General features: G+C 49.4%; 1 protein-coding gene across 1 annotated transcript; it reads right to left on the minus strand.

Annotated features, from left to right (window-relative positions):
* Positions 1 to 1,018: 1,018 nt before the first annotated feature.
* Positions 1,019 to 17,162, minus strand: Wnt2b (Wnt family member 2B). The gene is made up of 5 exons (XM_028889946.2): positions 16,981 to 17,162; positions 10,888 to 11,108; positions 9,416 to 9,693; positions 7,568 to 7,832; positions 1,019 to 2,664 (listed from the first exon to the last, which is right to left on the minus strand). The coding sequence occupies exons 1-5, from the start codon at positions 17,160 to 17,162 to the stop codon at positions 2,435 to 2,437; spliced, it is 1,176 nt and encodes a 391-aa protein (XP_028745779.1). The 3' UTR covers positions 1,019 to 2,434.
* Between the last annotated feature and the right edge of the window lie 4,227 nt (positions 17,163 to 21,389).

A 21,389-nucleotide genomic window follows, 5' to 3' on the forward strand; every position in this document is an offset into this window, starting at 1 on the left:
AGTGCACAATGAACGCCAGTTGTCTGAAGCCAGTTGGAATGCAGAGACAGTTCTAAGGAAGAATTAATTGCTTGGCCATCATTCCTTCTTGGGGCCACACAGCTTCTGTAGCAGGGCCCAGATAGACATCTTTTCTCTCACATAAACACCTCACTTTACAAACTTCTCACTCCCTGGACAGCTGTTTCTCTCTTAACCATTTATAAGCGGTTGTGCGTCTTTATCAGCTAGAATTTGGAGTCCAGGGAGAAACATGGAGTAATATGAGATGTCACAGAGGTCTACCACTTCCTTCCATAAACTAGGAACTCCAAATCAAAGAGTAGGTGATATAGCACAGGTAGACTGAACTCAGGTTGGCTTCCCATAGAAGACCTATGCCATCATTGATGTAGTAACTTGGATGGTCTCACCCCTGCTCCCAAAACTTCCCTCCTTTTAAGAGCCTTTCTTCCCCTCCCATTCCCCCTCCCTAATCCCACCATGGGCTCATCAGTTATCCAGTTGACTCTACTCTGCAAGGAAGACATTCTCTCGGCCTGACTCACTCAGTCCCATTTCTCCACAGTCTTCCCCTCACCACAGACCACAAGGGCCCTGACTAGCTCATGTTTTGTGTTAATGGATGTGAAACCGGAGCAAATCCCCTCACCAAAAGAAAAACCACCCTAAACTCTCCCACACAGGTCTCAGCAGGTTACACAAATATTAGTCCTATCATCCAAATAAATCTGCCTCCATGGCCAGAGCCACCACCACCCCCCAACCTCCTGCTGCCTGGGCAAAATGAAGTTGCTCCACAAACATCTGAGAGCCCAATTGGATGAAGAGGAACCTGAGAAAAGAGAGAGGCCCCATATCCAGAATTCCCTGTGAAAGCTTCTTAATCTCCAGTCTCTTATCAAGACCAGACAGTCCTAAATGAGAAGCTCCTAGAGAAGTTAGGATGTACTTGACCAGTCAGAGGTTTGAAGAAGTACATCTGTTGGCTGGAGGTTAGGACACAGATAAATCTCAATTTCTGAGCAAGGCATGTACCTTCATTTTACAGATAAGAAAACGGGCCAGGGGAATTTAAAGACTCTTGCTGAAAATAAAAAATACAGTGAGTGAGTGAATAGCTGGGATTAAACCTAGGTCTGTTATAACTGTAGATTTCTATACTATTGCTGTTTATCAATAAGCAAGAAGATGATCACTGTGTAGGTCATACAACAGTAGGCCATCAAGATCTCAAACCCCATGTCCTAACTTGTAGCTTACCATACCTGCTGTCTTCAAAGACTCCACCCACTACCGCATACCTGGTTAGGCAATGGCTAGGAGCACAGAGGGACCCTCCTGTTTAAGTCAGTTGTGGAAGGGACAGTAGTCATCAGTAGCACTTGGAGAATCACAAAATAAAGATTTGCTGAGTAAATGGGGGAAGGCTACTGTCTTCTAAGGTGTTTATCACTTAGGCTCCAGCACCAACTCTTTCTCTATACAGCAACTTGCTTTTGCTCCTACTTCAATGCTGATGGTCCTCTCCTAAACAACTGCCAAAATGAGAAATCTCTACCATCCTAGTATACACTGATCCTCACACAGCCCTTGAGATCAGGTGTGCTTACCCTCCCCCATGAGTTACCTGCCTTTCACTTAGTCTTTTCCAAACCTACCTAATGTCCAGAGTAATTGATGGGGGAAAAGCCCCAAGACCTAGCCAGGCTACTGTACTATTCTCTCACAGTTCTATTAAGACGGAACCACTGCAAGCTACCTCACTCTGAACAGGCAGCCAGTGAGCAGGCTGCTGGTGTCTGGTGTAGGTGGAAAAGGAGACACAGAGAACGTGTAATTGTATAGTTATGTGATTTCCCCACTCACAAAACCACCAGTTTATAAGCTGCATAAGAGCATGAGATGGAGCCCTGTTCACCATGGCTAACACATCTAGCTGTCTCGGGGTCTCAGCAGAATGCTATAGCCTAAGATTGTCTGCACAAACTGTCTCTAGTGAAGAGACAGGCAGTTATATCTCTGTCCTATCTGTCCTTGTTACAGTTGGATCAAAAAGGAAACTACTTCCAGATTCCCTTCCTGTTGCATACCCAAAGAGTATCAGAAGTCAGTGCAAGCAAAGGGGAAAATGAGCCTTGACTTTAGTGCAACCCAAATCACTCTGAAGACAGACTCCTACCTCTTCTACTCTCCCTTCAAACCTCCAGTTGGAACATCAGGGAGCCACTCAGTCTCATATCCATCCCCTATCAACTCCTTCCTAGGGCTAAGGAACCAGCCAGGACATTGGGGTCCCTCTGGATCACTCTCCAAGTCCATAACAGAAGCTGTAGCCACCCAGGATTGAGGGTGGAGGAAGGGGTGCATGCAAGGATCTTGTGCTTTTGAGTTGGAGGCTTGAAGTGGAGGGATGAATGAGGTATCTGTGTGTTCAGGTCTGGTCCAGCCACTCTGCCGTCTTAGGGGCCTTGCAAGTGTGGACATCCACAGTGTTTCTGCACTCTTTGCACCGCACAGCACAACACCAGTGGAATTTGCACTCACACTGGGTGACACGGGTGACTCGAGTTGTGTCGTACCCTCGGCCACAACACATGATTTCACAACCATCTGTTCCTTTAGATGTCTTGCTGCAGACGCGGCCTGCGGTACCTAGGGAACCTGAGTTGAGGAAGAGAGGTGAAAACCAAGTTACTTTTGTTTTAGCCACTCTGGGTCCCCTTATACTCTTTTAAGAAGCCATAAAGAATCTCTTTTTCTGAAAATATAACCACTAACCAAAGTGATCATTCATTGCCCTCTGGCCCAGATTCATTTGTTTCCACCACTAAAGTTCCCCAGAGGTCCCTTTCTGCCATGTCCTCTTCAGAATCTAACTGGAAAATGTAAGAACTGTAAGTCTGGGTGAGTTTCTCTAATTTGTGGGGGTTGTGATATCATATTATCTGGATTTAAATTCTAGCTGTGCTACTTCAGAGCTGTATTTATTTAGCAAGTTAAAGAATGTGTCTGGGCCTCAGTTTCCACATATGAGAGTGTGTATAAAATAACACCTAGCAGGTATGGTAGCACATACCTATAACACCATCATGCAAAATATTGAGGCAGGGGAGTCACTTTAGTTTTAGGCTAGCCTGGGATATGTAGTGAGTTTGAGGACACATTGAAATGGATAGCAAGATCCTGTCTCAGGGAAACAAAACAACTCAACATCTAATGGAATCGATTATTATGCTGTTTATCATTGCTGTCCGACAGAGGTGAGCTGATTGGCATGATTGGCTGGAGGCATGTCTCCAGGGAGTTCCTGTGTTATCCCCCTTTTAGGAGGATAGCTTTCTCCTTGCACAGCAAATGCCCAGGACCTCATTCCAATAGATGTCAGCACAAAAGATCCTGTCAACCCTTTCCCCAGTAACAGGGGCACAGAAATGGAAAAGTGATTTGCCTGAGACTTCAAGAAAAAAATGGATCAACTAACTTCAACAGCAATAGTCTCCATAATCCACACGGATATGGGGAGAAAATGCAGAACTTTTATCTTTGCTTTTTAGCTTGGTTTAAAATCTCTGTGTTTAGGGCTAAGAGTGGCAAGTACTCATCTAGATTTTGCAAGACCCTAGAGATCCATGGCACTATAGCAATGATGATGACACCAACAGAAACAGAGAGCATGCATGTCTTATAATATACACAGTACAGCAACCGAGACAGAGAGCATGTATATCTTATAATATACACAGTACACCAACAAAAACAGAGAGCATGCATATCTTATAATATACACAGTACAGCAACCGAGACAGAGAGCATGTATATCTTATAATATACACAGTACAGCAACCGAGACAGAGAGCATGTATATCTTATAATATACACAGTACACCAACAAAAACAGAGAGCATGCATATCTTATAATATACACAGTACTCCAACAGAAACAGAGAGCATGCATATCTTATAATATACACAGTACACCAACAAAAACAGAGAGCATGCATATCTTATAATATACACAGTACAGCAACCGAGACAGAGAGCATGTATATCTTATAATATACACAGTACAGCAACTGAGACAGAGAGCATGCATATCTTATACACAGTACAGCAACCGAGACAGAGAGCATGCATATCTTATAATATACACAGTACAGCAACCGAGACAGAGAGCATGTATATCTTATAATATACACAGTACAGCAACCGAGACAGAGAGCATGTATATCTTATAATATACACAGTACAGCAACTGAGACAGAGAGCATGTATATCTTATAATATACACAGTACTCCAACAGAAACAGAGAGCATGCATATCTTATAATATACACAGTACAGCAACTGAGACAGAGAGCATGTATATCTTATAATATACACAGTACACCAACAGAAACAGAGCATGCATATCTTATAATATACACAGTATACCAACAGAAACAGAGCATGCATATCTTATAATATACACAGTACACCAACAGAAACAGAGAGCATGCATATCTTATAATATACACAGTACACCAACAGAAACAGAGAGCATGCATATCTTATAATATACACAGTACAGCAACTGAGACAGAGAGCATGTATATCTTATAATATACACAGTACACCAACAGAAACAGAGAGCATGCATATCTTATAATATACACAGTACAGCAACTGAGACAGAGAGCATGTATATCTTATAATATACACAGTACACCAACAGAAACAGAGAGCATGCATATCTTATAATATACACAGTACACCAACAGAAACAGAGAGCATGCATATCTTATAATATACACAGTACAGCAACTGAGACAGAGAGCATGCATATCTTATAATATACACAGTACAGCAACAGAAACAGAGAGAGCATGCATATCTTATAATATACACAGTACAGCAACAGAAACAGAGAGAGCATGCATATCTTATAATATACACAGTACACCAACAAAAACAGAGAGCATGCATATCTTATAATATACACAGTACTCCAACAGAAACAGAGAGCATGCATATCTTATAATATACACAGTACAGCAACAGAAACAGAGAGCATGCATATCTTATAATATACACAGTACAGCAACTGAGACAGAGAACATGTATATCTTATAATATACACAGTACTCCAACAGAAACAGAGAGAGCATGCATATCTTATAATATACACAGTACAGCAACAGAAACAGAGCATGTATATCTTATAATATACACAGTACTCCAACAGAAACAGAGAGAGCATGCATATCTTATAATATACACAGTACACCAACAGAAACAGAGAGCATGCATATCTTATAATATACACAGTACAGCAACCGAAACAGAGAGCATGTATATCTTATAATATACACAGTACTCCAACAGAAACAGAGAGAGCATGCATATCTTATAATATACACGGTACAGCAACAGAAACAGAGAGAGCATGCATCTTATAATATACACAGTACACCAACAGAAACAGAGAGCATGCATATCTTATAATATACACAGTACAGCAACTGAGACAGAGAGCATGCATATCTTATAATATACACAGTACAGCAACAGAAACAGAGAGAGCATGCATATCTTATAATATACACAGTACAGCAACAGAAACAGAGAGAGCATGCATATCTTATAATATACACAGTACACCAACAAAAACAGAGAGCATGCATATCTTATAATATACACAGTACTCCAACAGAAACAGAGAGAGCATGCATATCTTATAATATACACAGTACACCAACAGAAACAGAGATCATGCATATCTTATAATATACACAGTATACCAACAGAAACAGAGAGCATGCATATCTTATACACAGTACAGCAACAGAAACATTCAGTGATTCAATCATTGCAGGAAGTTTAGTTGGATAGTACTGCTGTGGAGGGAATACCTGGTTCCATACTCCTGGGGTGGCTTATACCATTTGGATTATATGGGTTTATGGGACTTAATTTTATGCCTCTGAGAAAAATTAATGTGCATATGACTCGCCCTCCCTCCTAACTCCAAAGATCCGTCTCTAGAGGTACATTTTGAGTGTGAAACAGACTACACTTCAGGTGTTATGGAATTATTCCCAGGCATCCAGAGATTAACCCTCTGAATTAGACCACATGGAAAAACTGACTCATGATAGTAAATCACTAGGAGAGTCCAGAGGACCTCCCCAACGCTTCTTACTTCTAGCACTCTACAAAGTGCATCTATACCTCCCATTGTCCAGGGGAACACCACCCCTCTCCATGGGCTGAAGCGCTCTGAGCCACTTGACTCTAGGCATGATAAGAGTGAAAACAAGCAGAATTGAAGCCAGCCATGGTGTGGAGCTCCACTCTAGCAAATCTTGCCGAGGAATCTCCAGCAAAGAGCCTGGGAGCCCAGCGACAGGGACCAGAGGAGAAGCAGCTCCACCAAGCCACACATTGTCCCTGGTTTAAGACCAGAAATGACGAGCCACAGTGGGAGCTTCTATTCTCTCTTACCACTTTGCAGGGTTCCCAAGGCCCCATTCCCCAGCACCACACATGTACAGAACTGACTGAAAAATGGCCATTTTCTGCTTGTTCTCAAGCATTTGCTGCTCAGGAGCCTTTGCAGAGATCACCTCCTGTCTCCCTCACTCCTTTTGGAGTCTGCAGTGGCAGCAAATCAAGAAGCAGCTTGATTCCCCGTGTTCAAACAAACCTCCTTGATTCCTCTGGCCTCTTGCCTTTTTCTTTCTCTCTTTCTTTCTCTCTTTCTCTCTCTCTTCCTTCCTTCCTTCCTTCTTCTTCTTTCTTTTTTGTTTGTTGTTTGTTTGTTTTTGAGACAGGGTTTCTCTGTATCCTGACTGTCCTGGAACTTGATCTGTAGACCAGGCTGGCCTCAAACTCAGAGATCCACCTGCCTCTGCCTCCCGAGTACTGGAGTTAAAGGTGTGGCCACCACTGCCTGGCTAGTCATCTTTCTTTGTAGTTACATTTGCTGTTGCTTTCTTTCTTTCTTTCTTTTTTTTTCTTTTTTCTTTCTTTCTTTCTTTCTTTCTTTTTTCTTTCTTTCTTTCTTTCTTTCTTTCTTTCTTTCTCTCTCTCTCTCTCTCTCTCTCTCTCTCTCTCTCTCTCTCTCTCTCTCTCTCTCTCTCTCTCTTCCTGGTAGTTGAGGGTATCAAACCCAGGGCCTTGCACATACTAAGCACATGCTATATCAGCTGAGCTCTGTTCCCAGCTCCATCTTATTTCTTTAGCTAGACTGTTAAAAGCCAAAGGCTTAGTGCTACATCGGATGCTTCTGTGTAGCTCGCAGCTTGCTCAGAACTGAAAACAGGTGGCTCATTTAAATGTTCTCTGAGTAGTACCTACCGCATCCCAGACACTGGGGATATAGTAGAGTATCATATGACCTACTTGTGCAACCTTGGCCTGGCAGCCTGAGGCACAAATCACCTATCTCAAGACCAGATTTTCATGTAAGGAGACAACTGACTCCTTTTCCTCCCTTAACTCCTACAAACTGGACAGACCTGGACTAAGCAGAAGTGCTTGCACTAATAACCAAGACCCATGTCACTCTTTGCCTGCTTTTCCTCACCTGCAGCCTTGTCCAAGACACAGTAGTCAGGGGAGTTGTCAAAGTAGACAAGATCAGTCCGGGTGGCATGGCGATAGCCCTGGCGGGCTGCTGTGAAATTGGCACCATCCTGGGTGGCAGTCACCTGCACAGCTCCATCATACCGCCGCCTCAGGTAGTCACCTGTGCGTCGGAAGTCTGAGAGTGCCCTCCAGCAGGTACGTAGAGTACAAGAACCACTCACACCATGACACTTACATTCCAGCTTTAGAAATCGCCGCACGGCCTAGGGGAGGGAGGAAGCAGGTCAGGACACTGCTTAGTCACCCTAGGGTCAAAAGCAGGAGTGCTCTGAGCTCTGCTGGCCCAGGCCTGCCAGCTGAGCCCTTGTTGGTTCTCTGCCAGATCCCACCGATTCTCCTGACCACGTCACAGAACCTCTTCTAGGACATCTTCCTGGACCAACAGTGCTTTGCTCTTCATGACTGCCTGCTGGATTGTCAAGCCCCAGGAGCAAGTCTGCTCCTGATTATAGCCTACACATCCTTCTAGAGAGCCAATTGGCATGCCTTCTGCTTTTATAGCATGTCAGTTCTCAGCACAGGATATAGCAGATGCTCGAATACCAGGGAATAGCCTACAGCAATACCTGAAGGTCTTTATGAAGGGAGCTTTTCCTCTTTGAAAAAAAAAAAAAAAAAAAAAGCTCCTTTGGGGCCAGTGATACTGATAGCAAGGAAAGGCACTTGCCATGCTGTCCTGGCAACCTGAGTTTGATCCCCAGAACCCACATGTAGGTGGAAGGTGAGAGCCAGTTCCACAAAGTTGTCCTCTGACCTCCACACATGCACCGTGCCGTTCATGCCCACCCATATACATCATGCATACACACAACAACAACAATAAATCAATTAAAATTAAAAAAATTAAAAGCTACTTTGGGGTTTGGGAGATGGCTCAGCATGTAAGAACACTTACTATCCCTATAAGAACCTGGGTTTAAACCTTTACAACCCCTATAAAAAGCCAGGCATGGTAGCACATGGGCTACCTGTAATTCCAGTGATGGGGGCTGGGGTACAGAAACAGGAGGATTGGAGAGAGGAAGATTGCTGGGACTTGAGTTCCAGGTTCAGTGAGAGACCCTGTCTCAAGGGGATAAGGTGGAAAGTGACAGAGCAGGACATCTGACATCCTCCTCCGGTCTCTGTGAGAAAGCACAGACCCGTACATCCACATATACACATTTTAAAAGTTTAGAATGTACTTTTTAGTTCAGCATGGTGGCACACACTTATAATCCAGCACTCAGGAGGTTGAGACGGGAGCTAGTGCCACAAATCTGAGATCAGCCTAGGCTATAGGCAGAGTGAAAGCCCGTCTCAAACAAAACAAAACAAGGTGGGGCATGTGTTACACATGGTTAATCCCAGCACTAAGGAGGCAGAGGCAGATGGATCTGTGTGAGTTCCAGGCCAGCCTGGTCTATATATGGAGTTGCAGGCCAGCCAGGGCTACATAAACCTTGTCTCAAAAAAACAAAAACAAACAACAACAAAAAAAAACACCCAACCCCCCCCCCCAAAAAAAAACAAAAACAAAAGAAACAAAGGAAGGAAACAGGGAAAGGGAAGCAGAAGGGAGAGGAGGGGATGAGAGGGGAAAGAAAGTAAGTTACTTTCCTGTCTTACGAGAACCTGGTTGAACCTATGCATTCCCAGGCTCCCTTGCATTCTGTGGTGGAATGTTAGGGATTTTGGAAGTGGTCCAGAAGCCATCAACTCCTCCACCTCTGCTTTCAGCCTGTGGTCACACTAGCCGGTTTACGCCAGAGACTATGAATGTCCATACCCAGACGTGAGTACTGACCGTGCGACCACAGCGGTTGTTGTGCAAGTTCATGAGGGCCCGGGCATCCTTAAGCCTCTTCTCTTTGGCATCCACAAAAGCCTTGGCAAAGCGGACACCGTAGTGGATGTTGTCACTGCAGCCACCCCAATCAAAGTCCCCTCGTTGGTCATGGTGCCGACCCCGGGTATATGGGTCACAGCTGCACACACTCAGTTCCCCCTGGCTGCAGGCCCGAGTGATGGCATGCACCACTCCTGCTGATGAGATGGCATATACGAATGCTGCCTCCCGGCTGCCTGCACAGAGAGAGGCAGAGACGTTACAGGGACAGTCCGTGTCTTCCACACCACCACCACCACCCACACACACACATTTCTGGGTGTTTTTCACAGTGTCTTATTCAATGGTCCAGGCCTGGAACTTGTTATGTAACCTAGCTTTGAACTTGAGATTTTCCTGCCTCAGCCTCCCTAGTGCGAGGATTGCAGGGAGAGGCCACATGTCCAACTCTGTCCATCTCCTTCTTCAGTCCACACAACTGCAGAAGCTTCCTTGGCTTTTCTAGAGCCTACTCCACCTGTCAAGGTGCCCTTGCCTTCTAAGAGCGTTTCTCAGAGAGGCCAGCCTTGTCTGCCGGCTCTCCTTATACCACTCCTTTACACATCTGACCTCTACTCTGTTATTCTCTCTCTCTCTCTCTCTCTCTCTCTCTCTCTCTCTCTCTCTCTCTCTCTCTCTCTCTCTCTCTCTCTCTCTCTCTCTCTCTACACACACACACACACACACACACACACACACACACAGAGTTCTGATGCAGCTCCACCTGCCGTGGTCAACATTCCAGGGGTTTCAGGCCCCCTCTGCTGGACAGTTCCCCTGCAATGTCGACCCCTGCTCAGGGGTCAGCCTGTTCAGAGACACATACTAACTTTACCCTGTTCCGGTCCTCTCCTTGCCCATAGGGACGAATGTTCATCATCCCCAGTTCTCCTTCACCTTCAGAGTTCTGTCCCATCCTTTTTCTCCTCTTTTGCTGTCCAGCTCTGCTGAACTCTTGCTGAACTGGAGGGAAGCACTAGCTCTTGGAATATTTACATACCACCTTTCTGTTTATCTCTTGTTCCCATTACTATAACGTTGGGATTGCTAGGGTGACAGGGGGACGATAGTGACCGTGGTGGTAAGAAGCAGAGGACTTGGTCCTAGTCCTTAGTTGTATAGTTGTTCATGGACGCCTGCCTGACTTGGATATGGGGAGGCCAGAGAATACTTACCCTGACCCACCATCTCAAAGCACTTAGGTTGAGGGGGGCCCTGGCTTACAAATCTAGGGTAATGAGCAGATGTTCCTGTTCCCCAGGTTTGCCCACAATTGTTTCTTAGATTATGAGGTAGTGTGTGGAAAACGAAGGGCATCATGCCTACCCTTCTAACTCACCACCTCAAGCAAAGGAAGGAAAGGGGGTGGGAATCTTGGAAGAGGACCCTACTTCTAAGCATGACGCGGCCAAAGACAGTGTGGTCCCGGTCCAGTGTGGTGCAGTTCCAGCGGTGGTGGCGGAACTGGTGCTGGCACTCTCGGATCCATTCCCGGGCGCCTTCGCCCACTGAACGCATGATGTCTGGGTAGCGCTGGCACAGTTGCCGCTGCCGGCTCACCAAACCAGGGATGTTGTCACAGATCACCCGGGCTCCCAGTGCCCCTATGTACCTGTAAAGTGGAGATGGCTTTGTCACAGCGTTCCAAAAGGAGGCAGGCATCAGCAAAGGGATAAAGAGGGGGTTATTTGGTATCTAGACCTTAAAGAGATTCCTTCCCATCCCAAGACATTCTCTGAGGCTGATGGGTAGAACCATTACCCACCATCTCTGAAAAAAAAAAAAAAAAAAAAAAGCTACACAGTTGCAGAAAGAGTAATTGAGTGGTCTCCTACCCTTACCAGTTCCCTAGCCAAAGGCCCACATAACACACACTTTAAGAAAACAGTCAGGCATGTGTCATACACAGAAGCTGCGGGCATGTCATACAAACCCACTGCCTGTTTGTTTAATAAACATTAAGATCCTCACAGAACAATAACAACAACGAGAATCTGAGACAGCACTCTTACACGCACATGTAAGAGGCACGAATCGAGTGGCTGGACTATGAAGATAGCTTGGCCACAGGATGAAGAGAAGAGGGGCTGGAAAAGACATGATGGGTAGTTCTGAGTAATGTTTACAACTTTGGACCATGTGCCTAAAAAAGTCCTCACTTCCATCCAATCCCAAGGCTATAGAACAAGACCCCATTTTTTACCCTCCTCCCCATTCCCTGTACTTTTCATAACCAATGAAGCTTTTAAAATAACTTGCCCAGACCTATAAAGCACAATGTCTAGGAAGGACCTTCATGGACAAAGAGCTGTTTACAGCAGGAAGCCTGAACAGGACAAAGCAGTAAGAGTTCAGTGGGCAGGATGGCACACACCTTTAATCCCAGCACTCAGGAGACAGAGATGGGCAGATCTTGCTGAGTTCCAGGGCAGCCTAATCTCCATAGAGTTCTAGACCAGCCAAGGTTTAGAACATAGACCTTGTCTACATAGTGAGAACCTGTCTCTTTAAACAAACAAACAAACAAACAAATAATGTGGTGGAATCTCTAGTCGGAATAATTTACAAGGTCAAGCGAGATGGCCACTGAGGGTTGATGGGCTGCCAGCATCATTCAAAACTGCTCAAGGCAATATTACCTTTCAAACAATCTTACCCCTGGGCTCTACCTCCAGAGATTTTAGAGAGACAACAGGAGTATATCACCTTTCTCCCCAAGAAGTCCCCCAAAGAGATGAGACTCATTCAGTCCCTTCTGGCAGCTCAGCTTCTCTCCCTTTCTGTCCCGCCCACTCTAGTGAACCCTCCACACAGCACTTCCTTTGGTCTTTGCAGCACGCTCTATTCTCTCATGCGGACACTGAAATGGGATTCCACTCTCTTTCCTGCTGGGAACAGGTGGGAGCTGTAGTGATCAGTTGCTACTGCAAACAGAAAAACTTTGGTCTGAACTATGAACGAGCCAGTGGTTTGGGAATGTCCCCAAAGTGGGCCTAGAAGTGAGTGAGGAGAAGAGAAGGCAGGCAATAGGGGAAGGGGAAGCCGACCATCCTTGAACCCTACCCCCACCCAACATCCCCACAGCCAGCCCTCACCCACAGACTAGATCACCACTAGTGACAGGAACTCAGGCAAACACAAAGAGGGTTGACGCTCGCTTCTTCGGGAACTCAGCAGGGCTGATGAGCCCCATCTGTCCAGAGGGGAGGGCAAGAGGCTGTCCCTCCAAGAACAAATCCCATGGAATCAGCATCCCCAGCACTGTCCATCAGGGCAGCAGCTTCCAGGAACAAACAAAATAAACACCCCAGGCTGGGCCAGGCCGGAAAGGCCTGCCTGACGCACAGCTTTGAGTTCCACCCACTGCCCTGGTGCTTTGTCTGAAGGATTGAAACCATCAGAGTTGGAGCTTGGCCCTGACTCACCACCATGCTGCTTGCCCAGCTCGGCCCCAGATCACTGATCTAGGCAATGGGTGTTTGTTTTTTTATCTGGGGCTTGGAGGAAGGAGGTTGGATGGGAATGGGAGACCAATAATCCAGCCCTCATAGACAGTCTGGAGTGGGGCAAGCCAAACTCTGGCAAAAGGGCCTTCCTGTGGTCTGACTTTAATCCATTCTGCTGTAGCCCACATTGATCCTTCATATTACATCCTCAATGAGCATGGGAACATCTGTTCAGTATCTAAGATGGGAGGATAATTAGGCTTTCCTACTACCCTGCCTACTGCCTAAGTAACTGCTTCAAGACCCTGCATGGGGCTTGCCTGCTGTCTGGTTTTTGGAGCCTTGTAGGCCAGTGTGGGAACCACCAATAATACTGAGTCCGAAGCTGAACCCATCTCCCTCAGCTCCACACATGCTGCACAATGCCTCCACGTGCCAGGCAGTGAGCTTAGCTGTTAGGGGCACAAAGACGTCAAGGTATCCCTCAGCTCATTGTCTAGGGGAGGATGCCTCAGTTCTGACTTCCTGTTTTCCCTTTCAGAAATTAAGTCTTCACTTCCTTCCCAGCCTCTGCACCAGAGTGCTCTCCTCGCCTGCTTTTGACCAATTTACATTCTTTCCCTTGACCCTACACTAGCCCCTTGCTTCTAGGGATTTGCAAGTGCCTCCAGGTCTACTGAACCCCAATCTGCATATTAGTATCCCCAGTGCTAAGAAAAGTCTCTGTTACATAGTAGGTACTCGGTAGCTACTGAATAAACACCTGCTTGCTCTGATTATCCTCAGCTTCCAGCTCCCCCTAGGCTGCCACCAACTCTAGTTCAGTTAGTTTGATTCCTTGTAACACTACCTATACTTTTTCAGACATTCCATGTCTCTGTTTAATGGAGCCGGGATCTCCACCCCTCCACTGGTGTGTTAGGACTTAGCTGGGAGTGGTGATTCATAACTTCAGTCTCAGCACTCGGAAGGCAGAGGCAAGCAGATCTCTGTGAGTTTGAAGCCAGCCTGGTCTGTATAGCGTTCCAGGGCAGCCAAGGATACATAGCGGGTCCCTGTCTCAAAAACAGCAACAGCAAACCACCAAGATGACGCCACAGGGTGGGGGGCAGGGAAACCCCACTCTGTGAAGGGACACTTGGGTGGAAACCAGGATGAGGGAAGCCATCTGACTTCAAACTCAAGGGGCTCTTGTGGTTGGTTGTTTTTTTGTTTTTGTTTTGTTTTGTTTTTCAGACCAAGTCTTACTATACATCTAAGGATGATTCCCCTGCCTCAGCCTCCTGAGTAGTAGTATTACAGGAGTGTGCCATCATACCCAGCCAAAATTCATTTTTATTCTAGAAGCAAGAGAGGTACACAATGTTTGATTAGAAATAAAACCATATAACTCCAAAATTGGTATAAATTTGAGCGATTTTTTTTTCTTATTTTTGAGATAGAGTCTCACTTTGTAGCCCTGGCGGACCTAAAACTTGCTATAAAGATCAGACAGGCCTGGAACTCACCAAGATCCGCCTGGCTCTGCCTCTCAAGTGCTGGGATTAAAGGCGTGGGCCACCACACCCAGCAAGCTTGTTTTGTTTCCCTTCCTCTGCTATCTGTCAGTCTCTTGTTGGTGAAACAGGGATTATAACAGTACCTACCACAGCCTTATCCTGGAGATCAGAGATGATGCTCAACAAGGTGGTTGGCCATGGAGCCTGCAACTTAGTAGAGATTCAGGACAGGGTGTGTGTTTACAGTATCAGTAGTACTAATATGACCCTGCTCTGTGATCTCTCTTTATGAGCCCAAGAACATGCCCAGCCCTTGTGCGTCTCCACATATCCACATTTCTTGTCAAAGACTAAGAAGAAACCATTTGTGTCTTCTTCAAGTTAAGGAAAGAGACAGAGGAGTTATTAGAGAGGAAGGGGAGAATCCTAGGCTGTGAAGATCAGACTGTTGGGCATAGGGATGGCCTTCTGCTCCAAAGCAGAACACAGACACTCTGAGTCAACAGACACCCATCTCCTCCAGGGATTGTACACACTCCTAGCCTTGCTGGCCTTGAGATAATCTTGGGGGCCAGACCTGCCTTCAGAATTCAGGCTTCCTCCTACAAGTGGTGACCACTGAGACAGACACCTGTGGCTGTAGCTGTGATAAGGTGAGGGCAAGGAGATGGAAACGAGCTCTGTACCCACATTCATCCTGGTCCTGATACTGTCTTCATGGACATAAGAACCACCCAGCCCCTGTCACCTGCCTCCCTACCTAGCTCTTCCATCTAGTAGCTTCTTCGACATCTTTGATCTGAACCCTCTAGGAGGAAAGAAGAAAGGAAATGAGACAGGGAGTAGTAGTCAAGGGTGAAAATGGAGACTAGAAGGGGTTGCAGGTGAGTCTTTAGGAACCGCTACCAGGATGTGGAGATGTCCAGAGTGCCACTGCCTCAGCTAAGCATCCATAGGTCACCAAGACGGTCTCAGACTGCTGCAAAGCAATCAAGTGTTTCAAAACGCCGGTTACCATGTGAGCGAGATAAAGGTGGGCACCGGGCCCTTCGTGCTTCCATGCTGTCTCCACAGGGACCCTGACGATGTAAGTCCTCAGCCAAACTGTGTCGGAAAGGTAAAGGGGGCTTGGGATCTCGCTCTGGTCATCGAAAGGCTCCCCCTCCTTCTTCTTCCTTCTTTCTCTTTTCCTTTCTAAAGGAATGTTTCAAGCCAGATGTAAGATACAGGCCTCTCTGCTTCCCCATCCGAACCCCCTCCTTTCCTTCCCCAACACTGCAGAGATAAAAAAGATCCAAAAGAAAGATTTTTCTTTAGCAGGAAAACAGGGTGGGGGTGGGGATGGAGAGAGCAGCATCTTGAAATGATAGGAATCTGCAGCCCGAGCTGGCTTGCCCCTCAGCCAGCTACCCCTCACCCTTCCAGCCCAGATTCCTAGTCAAGAGGAGAAAAGTCACAGGGTGCAAGAGAAGAGACCTCATGTTGAGGGAGGTGGGGTGGGGGGTGGAGGTGGGGGTGCTTGCTTCAAGGAAGGAGCAGAGCAGGGGGGAAACGGGGTGCCGCATGTTTAGAGGGGCACTAGCTCAGCCCCAGAAGCCAGTTTGACTGGAAGGGTGAGGAGAAAAGCCAGGGGACTGAAACTTTTTGCAGTTCAAGTCTACCCTCTTACTTTGCCCTTTCTGTAAGGAGGATGCCATTGCAGGGCTGGAGGAGCCCTGGGGCTGGGTAGGGGGGGTCTACCAGGGACACAGCAGGGGGCAGCGGCTCCCGGACACCCTTTGCCGCTTCTGCCTCTTGGAAGTGTCAGAAGACGAAGGCCTACAAGAGATCTGAAGAGAGGGTCTCAAAAGTCTTGAGACTCTCTGGAAGCTGCTGGGGCTTGTAGGGGAGAGGTGGAAGGTTAGGTCATCTGGGGCAGGAAAGCAAAAAGGGACATCAGTGTTCAAAATTACACCCTCAAAGCCGAGGCTGATGACAAATGCCTGGGTTATGCAACCCCAAGTGTTCAATTTGTTTCAATTGTGGGAATTAAGGGGAAGGGAGTCGTTTGTGCCTCAATTTCACTTCGAAGCCTTGCTGTGGATACTACTACCTCATTGTGTGGCCTAGACCAGCAGAGGAATGTGGGTCCCAGCCAGCTGCCCCCTACTCCACGTCCCCTGGGGAGACCTTTGGTGGTGGAAGGCTTTTTGAAGGCCACAACTGTGGACTGCGCGGAACAGCCACTGCAGGATGTGGAGAGGCGACTGGTTCCTCGAACCAGCCCCGAGAGAGAATCGTGAGTTAGAAACACAGGGGGCACAGTGTAGCAGTCTAGGGGACTTCAACCCCCAGCTACCTGCTCCCGATGCTCAGCGCTCTGCTCTGGTCTCCAGCGCCTCATTCCCTCCAACCCCTCACCAGCCACCGGAGACTTCTGGGACTGTCCCGCCCCGATCATCTCCAGTACCACCCAGGCAACAGCCTGGTGCTTGGGCAGCCGGTGCCTGGAGCAGTACACTCGTTCCCTGCGCCTAACCACCCTGGGAGCCACACTCACCACCAAGATGTGTCTACACGGGCCGGCAGAGTCAGCAGCAGCAGCAGCAACAGGCAGGCAAGACCCAGGCGGGCAGATGCCGGGGACACGTCGGGGGCCGCGGGTCTGGGTGCGGGGACCAGGATGCGGGCACGCCGAGGGGCGAGCTGCGCGGCTTCCTCCGCACCCCGCGGCCTCAGCATAGCTCCGCGCAGACTCCCGCCGCGCAGCCCGCGGGGCCGTGGACGGGCACCGTCTGGGCTTCCTCAGGCGTCTCCTAGCTCGCCCCTCAGGGTGGCCATGGGGACTGTGGGCGACTGGGGACCGCGGGGCACGTGGAGTCCGGGAGCCGGCCGGGCGCAGAGTTCCCAAGAACTCCCGAGCTGCAGGGCCAGGAGACCGACGAGAGCTGAGCCGGGGTGTAGGCGGCTCGGGTGCGGTGTCAGCGGCTCCGGGGCGCGGAGTGCGGCGGGGGCCGGAGAGCGCGGACAGCCCCTGCGGCCGCAGCTCTCATTGGACGGGGCGGGGCGGGGCCGGGGCCACGCGCGGCCTTCAGCGGGGCTCCGCCCGCGCCAGCCGGGGTGCTCGGCGGGGCGCCCTAGGTGTGGCGGCCGCCTCCTCCGCTCGGCTCTACCGAGCGCCACCGCGCCGCGCCCTCACCTGCTCGGGGCCACCCGCGACGGGGCTCTTCTCCTTTTGCAGCCCCCCGTCTCTACCGACGCCACGCCACGCCACCGGGTCCTAGCGCCCTTCACTCAGCAACGCGGACCGCTGGCTTTGGTGGCAAGGCGCACCCCGTGTGCGGGGGGTGGGGTGGCGTGGGGGGTACGAACACCCACCCACCCACCACCCCCGCGCGCGCGTCGCCCCCTTAACCTACGGTGAAACAGGAGCTAAGCGCAGAAGATGCTTTTTTTTTCCTCCGGTCCTTCTATCCTTGCGCTTCTGGGAAATTGGTAGACACCCGGCCAGCAGGAGTTGCTGGACAGACAGTGGGACGCCCTTGGCCACGCTGCCTTCAGGGGCGCCGTGGACAGTGGGCCTCGGGCGGGAGACTCTCTCATCAAGGGCTCATCGCCCCGGCTTCTCCTACCCACTACACCAACACCATCCTTGCGTCCCGCACGTCGTTGAGACCCAGCGCCTATCCACCTAGGTGCTTTCCCCAGGTCAGGATCTTTCGGCTGCCCAAGAGACACACCTGCCTGCGGCGGGATGCAGCGGCCGGTGCCCTGACGGACGGCCGGACGGCCGGGGCTCGGCCGAGCTCGGGCTCTCCCAGTATCTCCGTCCCCCACCCCCTCGGGCGGAGCTGCGACTAGGAAAGAATCAGAAACAGCTGGGCGGCTTTCCCGCACCAGAGGCCGGGGTGGGGGTCCTGCGGAGAGAGTGGAAGCCCTGGTGCCTGGTCCCCCTCCCTTTCCACCCTTCCTCCTCTCCACTGCTTGCTGGTCCTCCCTCAGTCCCGAAGAGCCCTGGGGTGGGTGTGGGAAATTGGGAAGAAGTGGAGAGGTGTTGTGGGCTGAAAGCGACTTCTTGCTCCCTTTCTATTACGCTCCCCCCCCGCCCCCACCTCACAACGGGCTCGCACTCCCCTGGGTGGGAAGAAGAAGAAGCCCCGTGGGGCAGAAAACACAAAAATTCTTCAAAGCCCTCAGTCTTTCAACGGAAGACTTCCTCTGGGGTCTGGCCTAACGCCTTCAGCCTCAGTTTCTCCTGCCTCGCCTTTCCCCGTTTCCAGGTGTCTCTCATGCCTTTCCTCATGATTTTATCTAAACTATAAAGTTCTGATGTAAACATCATGCTGGTGACTGCCCACCCACCTTAACCCCAAACTCACTGTCAGGCCTTGTTTGATTGGGGGTGTTAGATGCCTGAGTGTGAAGGACAGGGCACAGCTGGCTTCTCAGAGACGGAGAAGAGAGAAGTTCAGAGGGCATTTGCCCTCTCTCCCCACAACTCAGTCCTTTGCCTGCATTTTTTGTGGTAAGAGGACAAGTATATGCATCAATTCCACAAATACTATTTTCTTTCATCTGCCAGGGTTGGGCTAGGCTTGGAGAACACGCACACACGAATACACACATCAAAAAATCATTTCTGCCTTCATGGAGCTTACATTTTATTGAGCAAGATAGATAATCAACAGTAGAAATGAGACATATGGAATGTTAAAGAGGTAAGTGCAGAGGCAGGGGAGCTAAGGCCTCGTCGTAATGATAGTGAAGAGAGGAAGTGAAGAGTCCGTGGACACCCCCAGACAGGAGTGGGCTGGTGTACCGGGGCCATCAAAGGGGTCCGCCAAATGGAGCCGAGTGCCCTAGGGAGGAAGAGCAGAGCTCAGATAAGTGAATGGAGGTGATCTAAGGTGGGGAGGAGAGAAGTACCATCACCATTGGGCTGCGTGGGTGTAGGTGGGGCTGGGCTGCCTTTGGATGGGAAGGGGAAAGGGTGAATTCGGAGAGCATGTCAAGAGAGCCAGCAGCTGGCCATGTCCTGCCCCTCCCCTTCCTCAGCCCTGTAGTCTTGGGTAGGCTCCCGTTAGCCTGCTGTGTCTTTAGTACTGAAGGACTCTAAGGCCAGTTTCCCTGTGAGGGGCAGGTAAGGGGCTGTGGGTCTAGGCTCTTTCCTGGCTGGAGCCCTTTTCTTGGACCACGCTTTACCTCCTCCCAGCCCAGTTCCACTCCTTTGCAGGGCCTAAGTCTTCCAGCTTGGATGCCTCTCCCAGACTCCCCTGTGTGTTTAGAGCTGGGTGTGACTCTGGTCCTGTGTTTATTTGCACGCATGAGCCCGGGGTTGTGGGATAGGAGATGATCACATCTAACTTTGGGTGGACTCACCCACATGGGCCCCAGATTCACTTCTGAGGCCCCTTCTTTGGCTTCAGCTATCATCGGAGCTGAGTGGGACCAAGTCTTGGCACGGACACAGATGCTCAGCTATTCAAGTCTATTTCTGATATGAGCCCCCACCCCCAAAACATCAGCAGCTCCAAGGAGAAGGGGGGGGACCGAGGAGACCAGACTCCTCACAGCTTACAGGCCGCCCTCTGTTCTGGAGTAGGAAAGCCAGGATGGAAGCTTGTCCCCTCCACTCCTTCCTCCTTCTCCCCCTCTGCCAGACTCAGTCCCCAGCTCCCCAGGCTGCGGGAGCCAGCTGACGGCAAGAGCACTCAACCACTTAAACTAGAGAACAGATACGGAGCCAGAGAAGAGGTTTTCTGGGATCTGCCACTTTGGAGCCTCAAATCTCAAAATAAACTTCCAGCCTCAAGGTCCTAGACACTAGTGGAGAGCTCAGCTCCTCACGCAAGGGCCTGTTACAGGCTTCTAGAAAGAGGGCCAAGGCTGGAGGCTGAGCCTTGCTCCTCTGGCTTATCCCCCACCCCCACCCCTGGGAGCCCCCAGGAGAAGTCTCTGATTTGAGAGTCAAGACACCAGTCTGGGGGGGCCCTGCATGGTGTCAAGTCAAACTTGGTAGGTACTTGCTCTGTGCCTACCCCTGATGAGGGCATCCTAGAGTATACAGAAGGAGGAGAAGGCCTTAGGTGGCATCCGAACTCTGTTTGGGTTCAAGGCTGTATGCTGCAGATATAATGAACAATAGTACTAGCAGAGACCCAAGGAATTCCAGGCTGCCCCCCTCCCACCCCGTCCCTTAGCACACACAATTGCCAAATTCCTTGGGACCTTCTGCAGACAGCTTCTAAGTCACCTCTACCCAGCAGTGGCACTCTAGCCTCCGGGCCTTTTCAAAACGAGTACCCCAAGAGGAGATTTCACTCTCAGCTTTGATAGCTCACTTCACACTCTGATCTCTACTGAGGCCACTCAGGGTTAAGACTCCCCCTTTACTTTGTGCTCAGCTTTGTGAGCCTGAATGGCTTTTACTTTGTTGCTGGCCTTTGGATGGAAGTAGAGATGAGCTAAGGGGAGTTGGGCGTGGGTGAACAGCTCTGAGTCCACCCCTGGCTTATCTTCCAGAAAAGCCCCCTTTCCCTGGGCCCTGGTTGGCGATGACCTTCTCTTTCCTGGTGGGTGGGAGGTGGTGTGGATGGTAATGAGCAGAGAGAGAAAGGCCAAGAAGGGGCTGGGGGGTGGGCTGGATGAAAGTCAAGGAATTCCTGAGCTTGCTACTTACACAAGGGGCCCCCAGATGCCTTTCCTGAGATTTCTTTGCAGACTAAGGCAGGTCTCGTTTGAATTGAAGCCAGGTTCAGAGCAGCCCTGGTGTCCACCTCCTGCCCCGCTAACCACTGCACCCTGCAGGTATCTGGGCACACAGAGGAGCCTGAGGGGAACCCGGGGACTTTAAAGGGGGATGCTGTGGGAGCTAGGCTTATTCCACAGCCTCGCTGGCCTCTGTTCGGTATTTATGAGCTTCCAGGCAAGACATGGAACGTGTCTCAAAGAGGCTAGGCCAGTCAGGCT

This window comes from Peromyscus leucopus, chromosome 6, assembly GCF_004664715.2.
Source record: "Peromyscus leucopus breed LL Stock chromosome 6, UCI_PerLeu_2.1, whole genome shotgun sequence".
NCBI classification, from domain to species: Eukaryota; Metazoa; Chordata; class Mammalia; order Rodentia; family Cricetidae; genus Peromyscus; species Peromyscus leucopus.

Excerpts from the sequence above, each read along its gene's own strand:
- Wnt2b (XM_028889946.2), bottom strand. The coding sequence starts at position 17,162 with ATGCTGAGGCCGCGGGGTGCGGAGGAAGCCGCGCAGCTCGCCCCTCGG. Across the intron at positions 11,109-16,980 it reads CGTGTAGACACATCTTGGTG|GTACATAGGGGCACTGGGAG; the intron begins GTGAGTGTGGCT and ends TCCACTTTACAG. Across the intron at positions 7,833-9,415 it reads ACAACCGCTGTGGTCGCACG|GCCGTGCGGCGATTTCTAAA; the intron begins GTCAGTACTCAC and ends TCCCTCCCCTAG.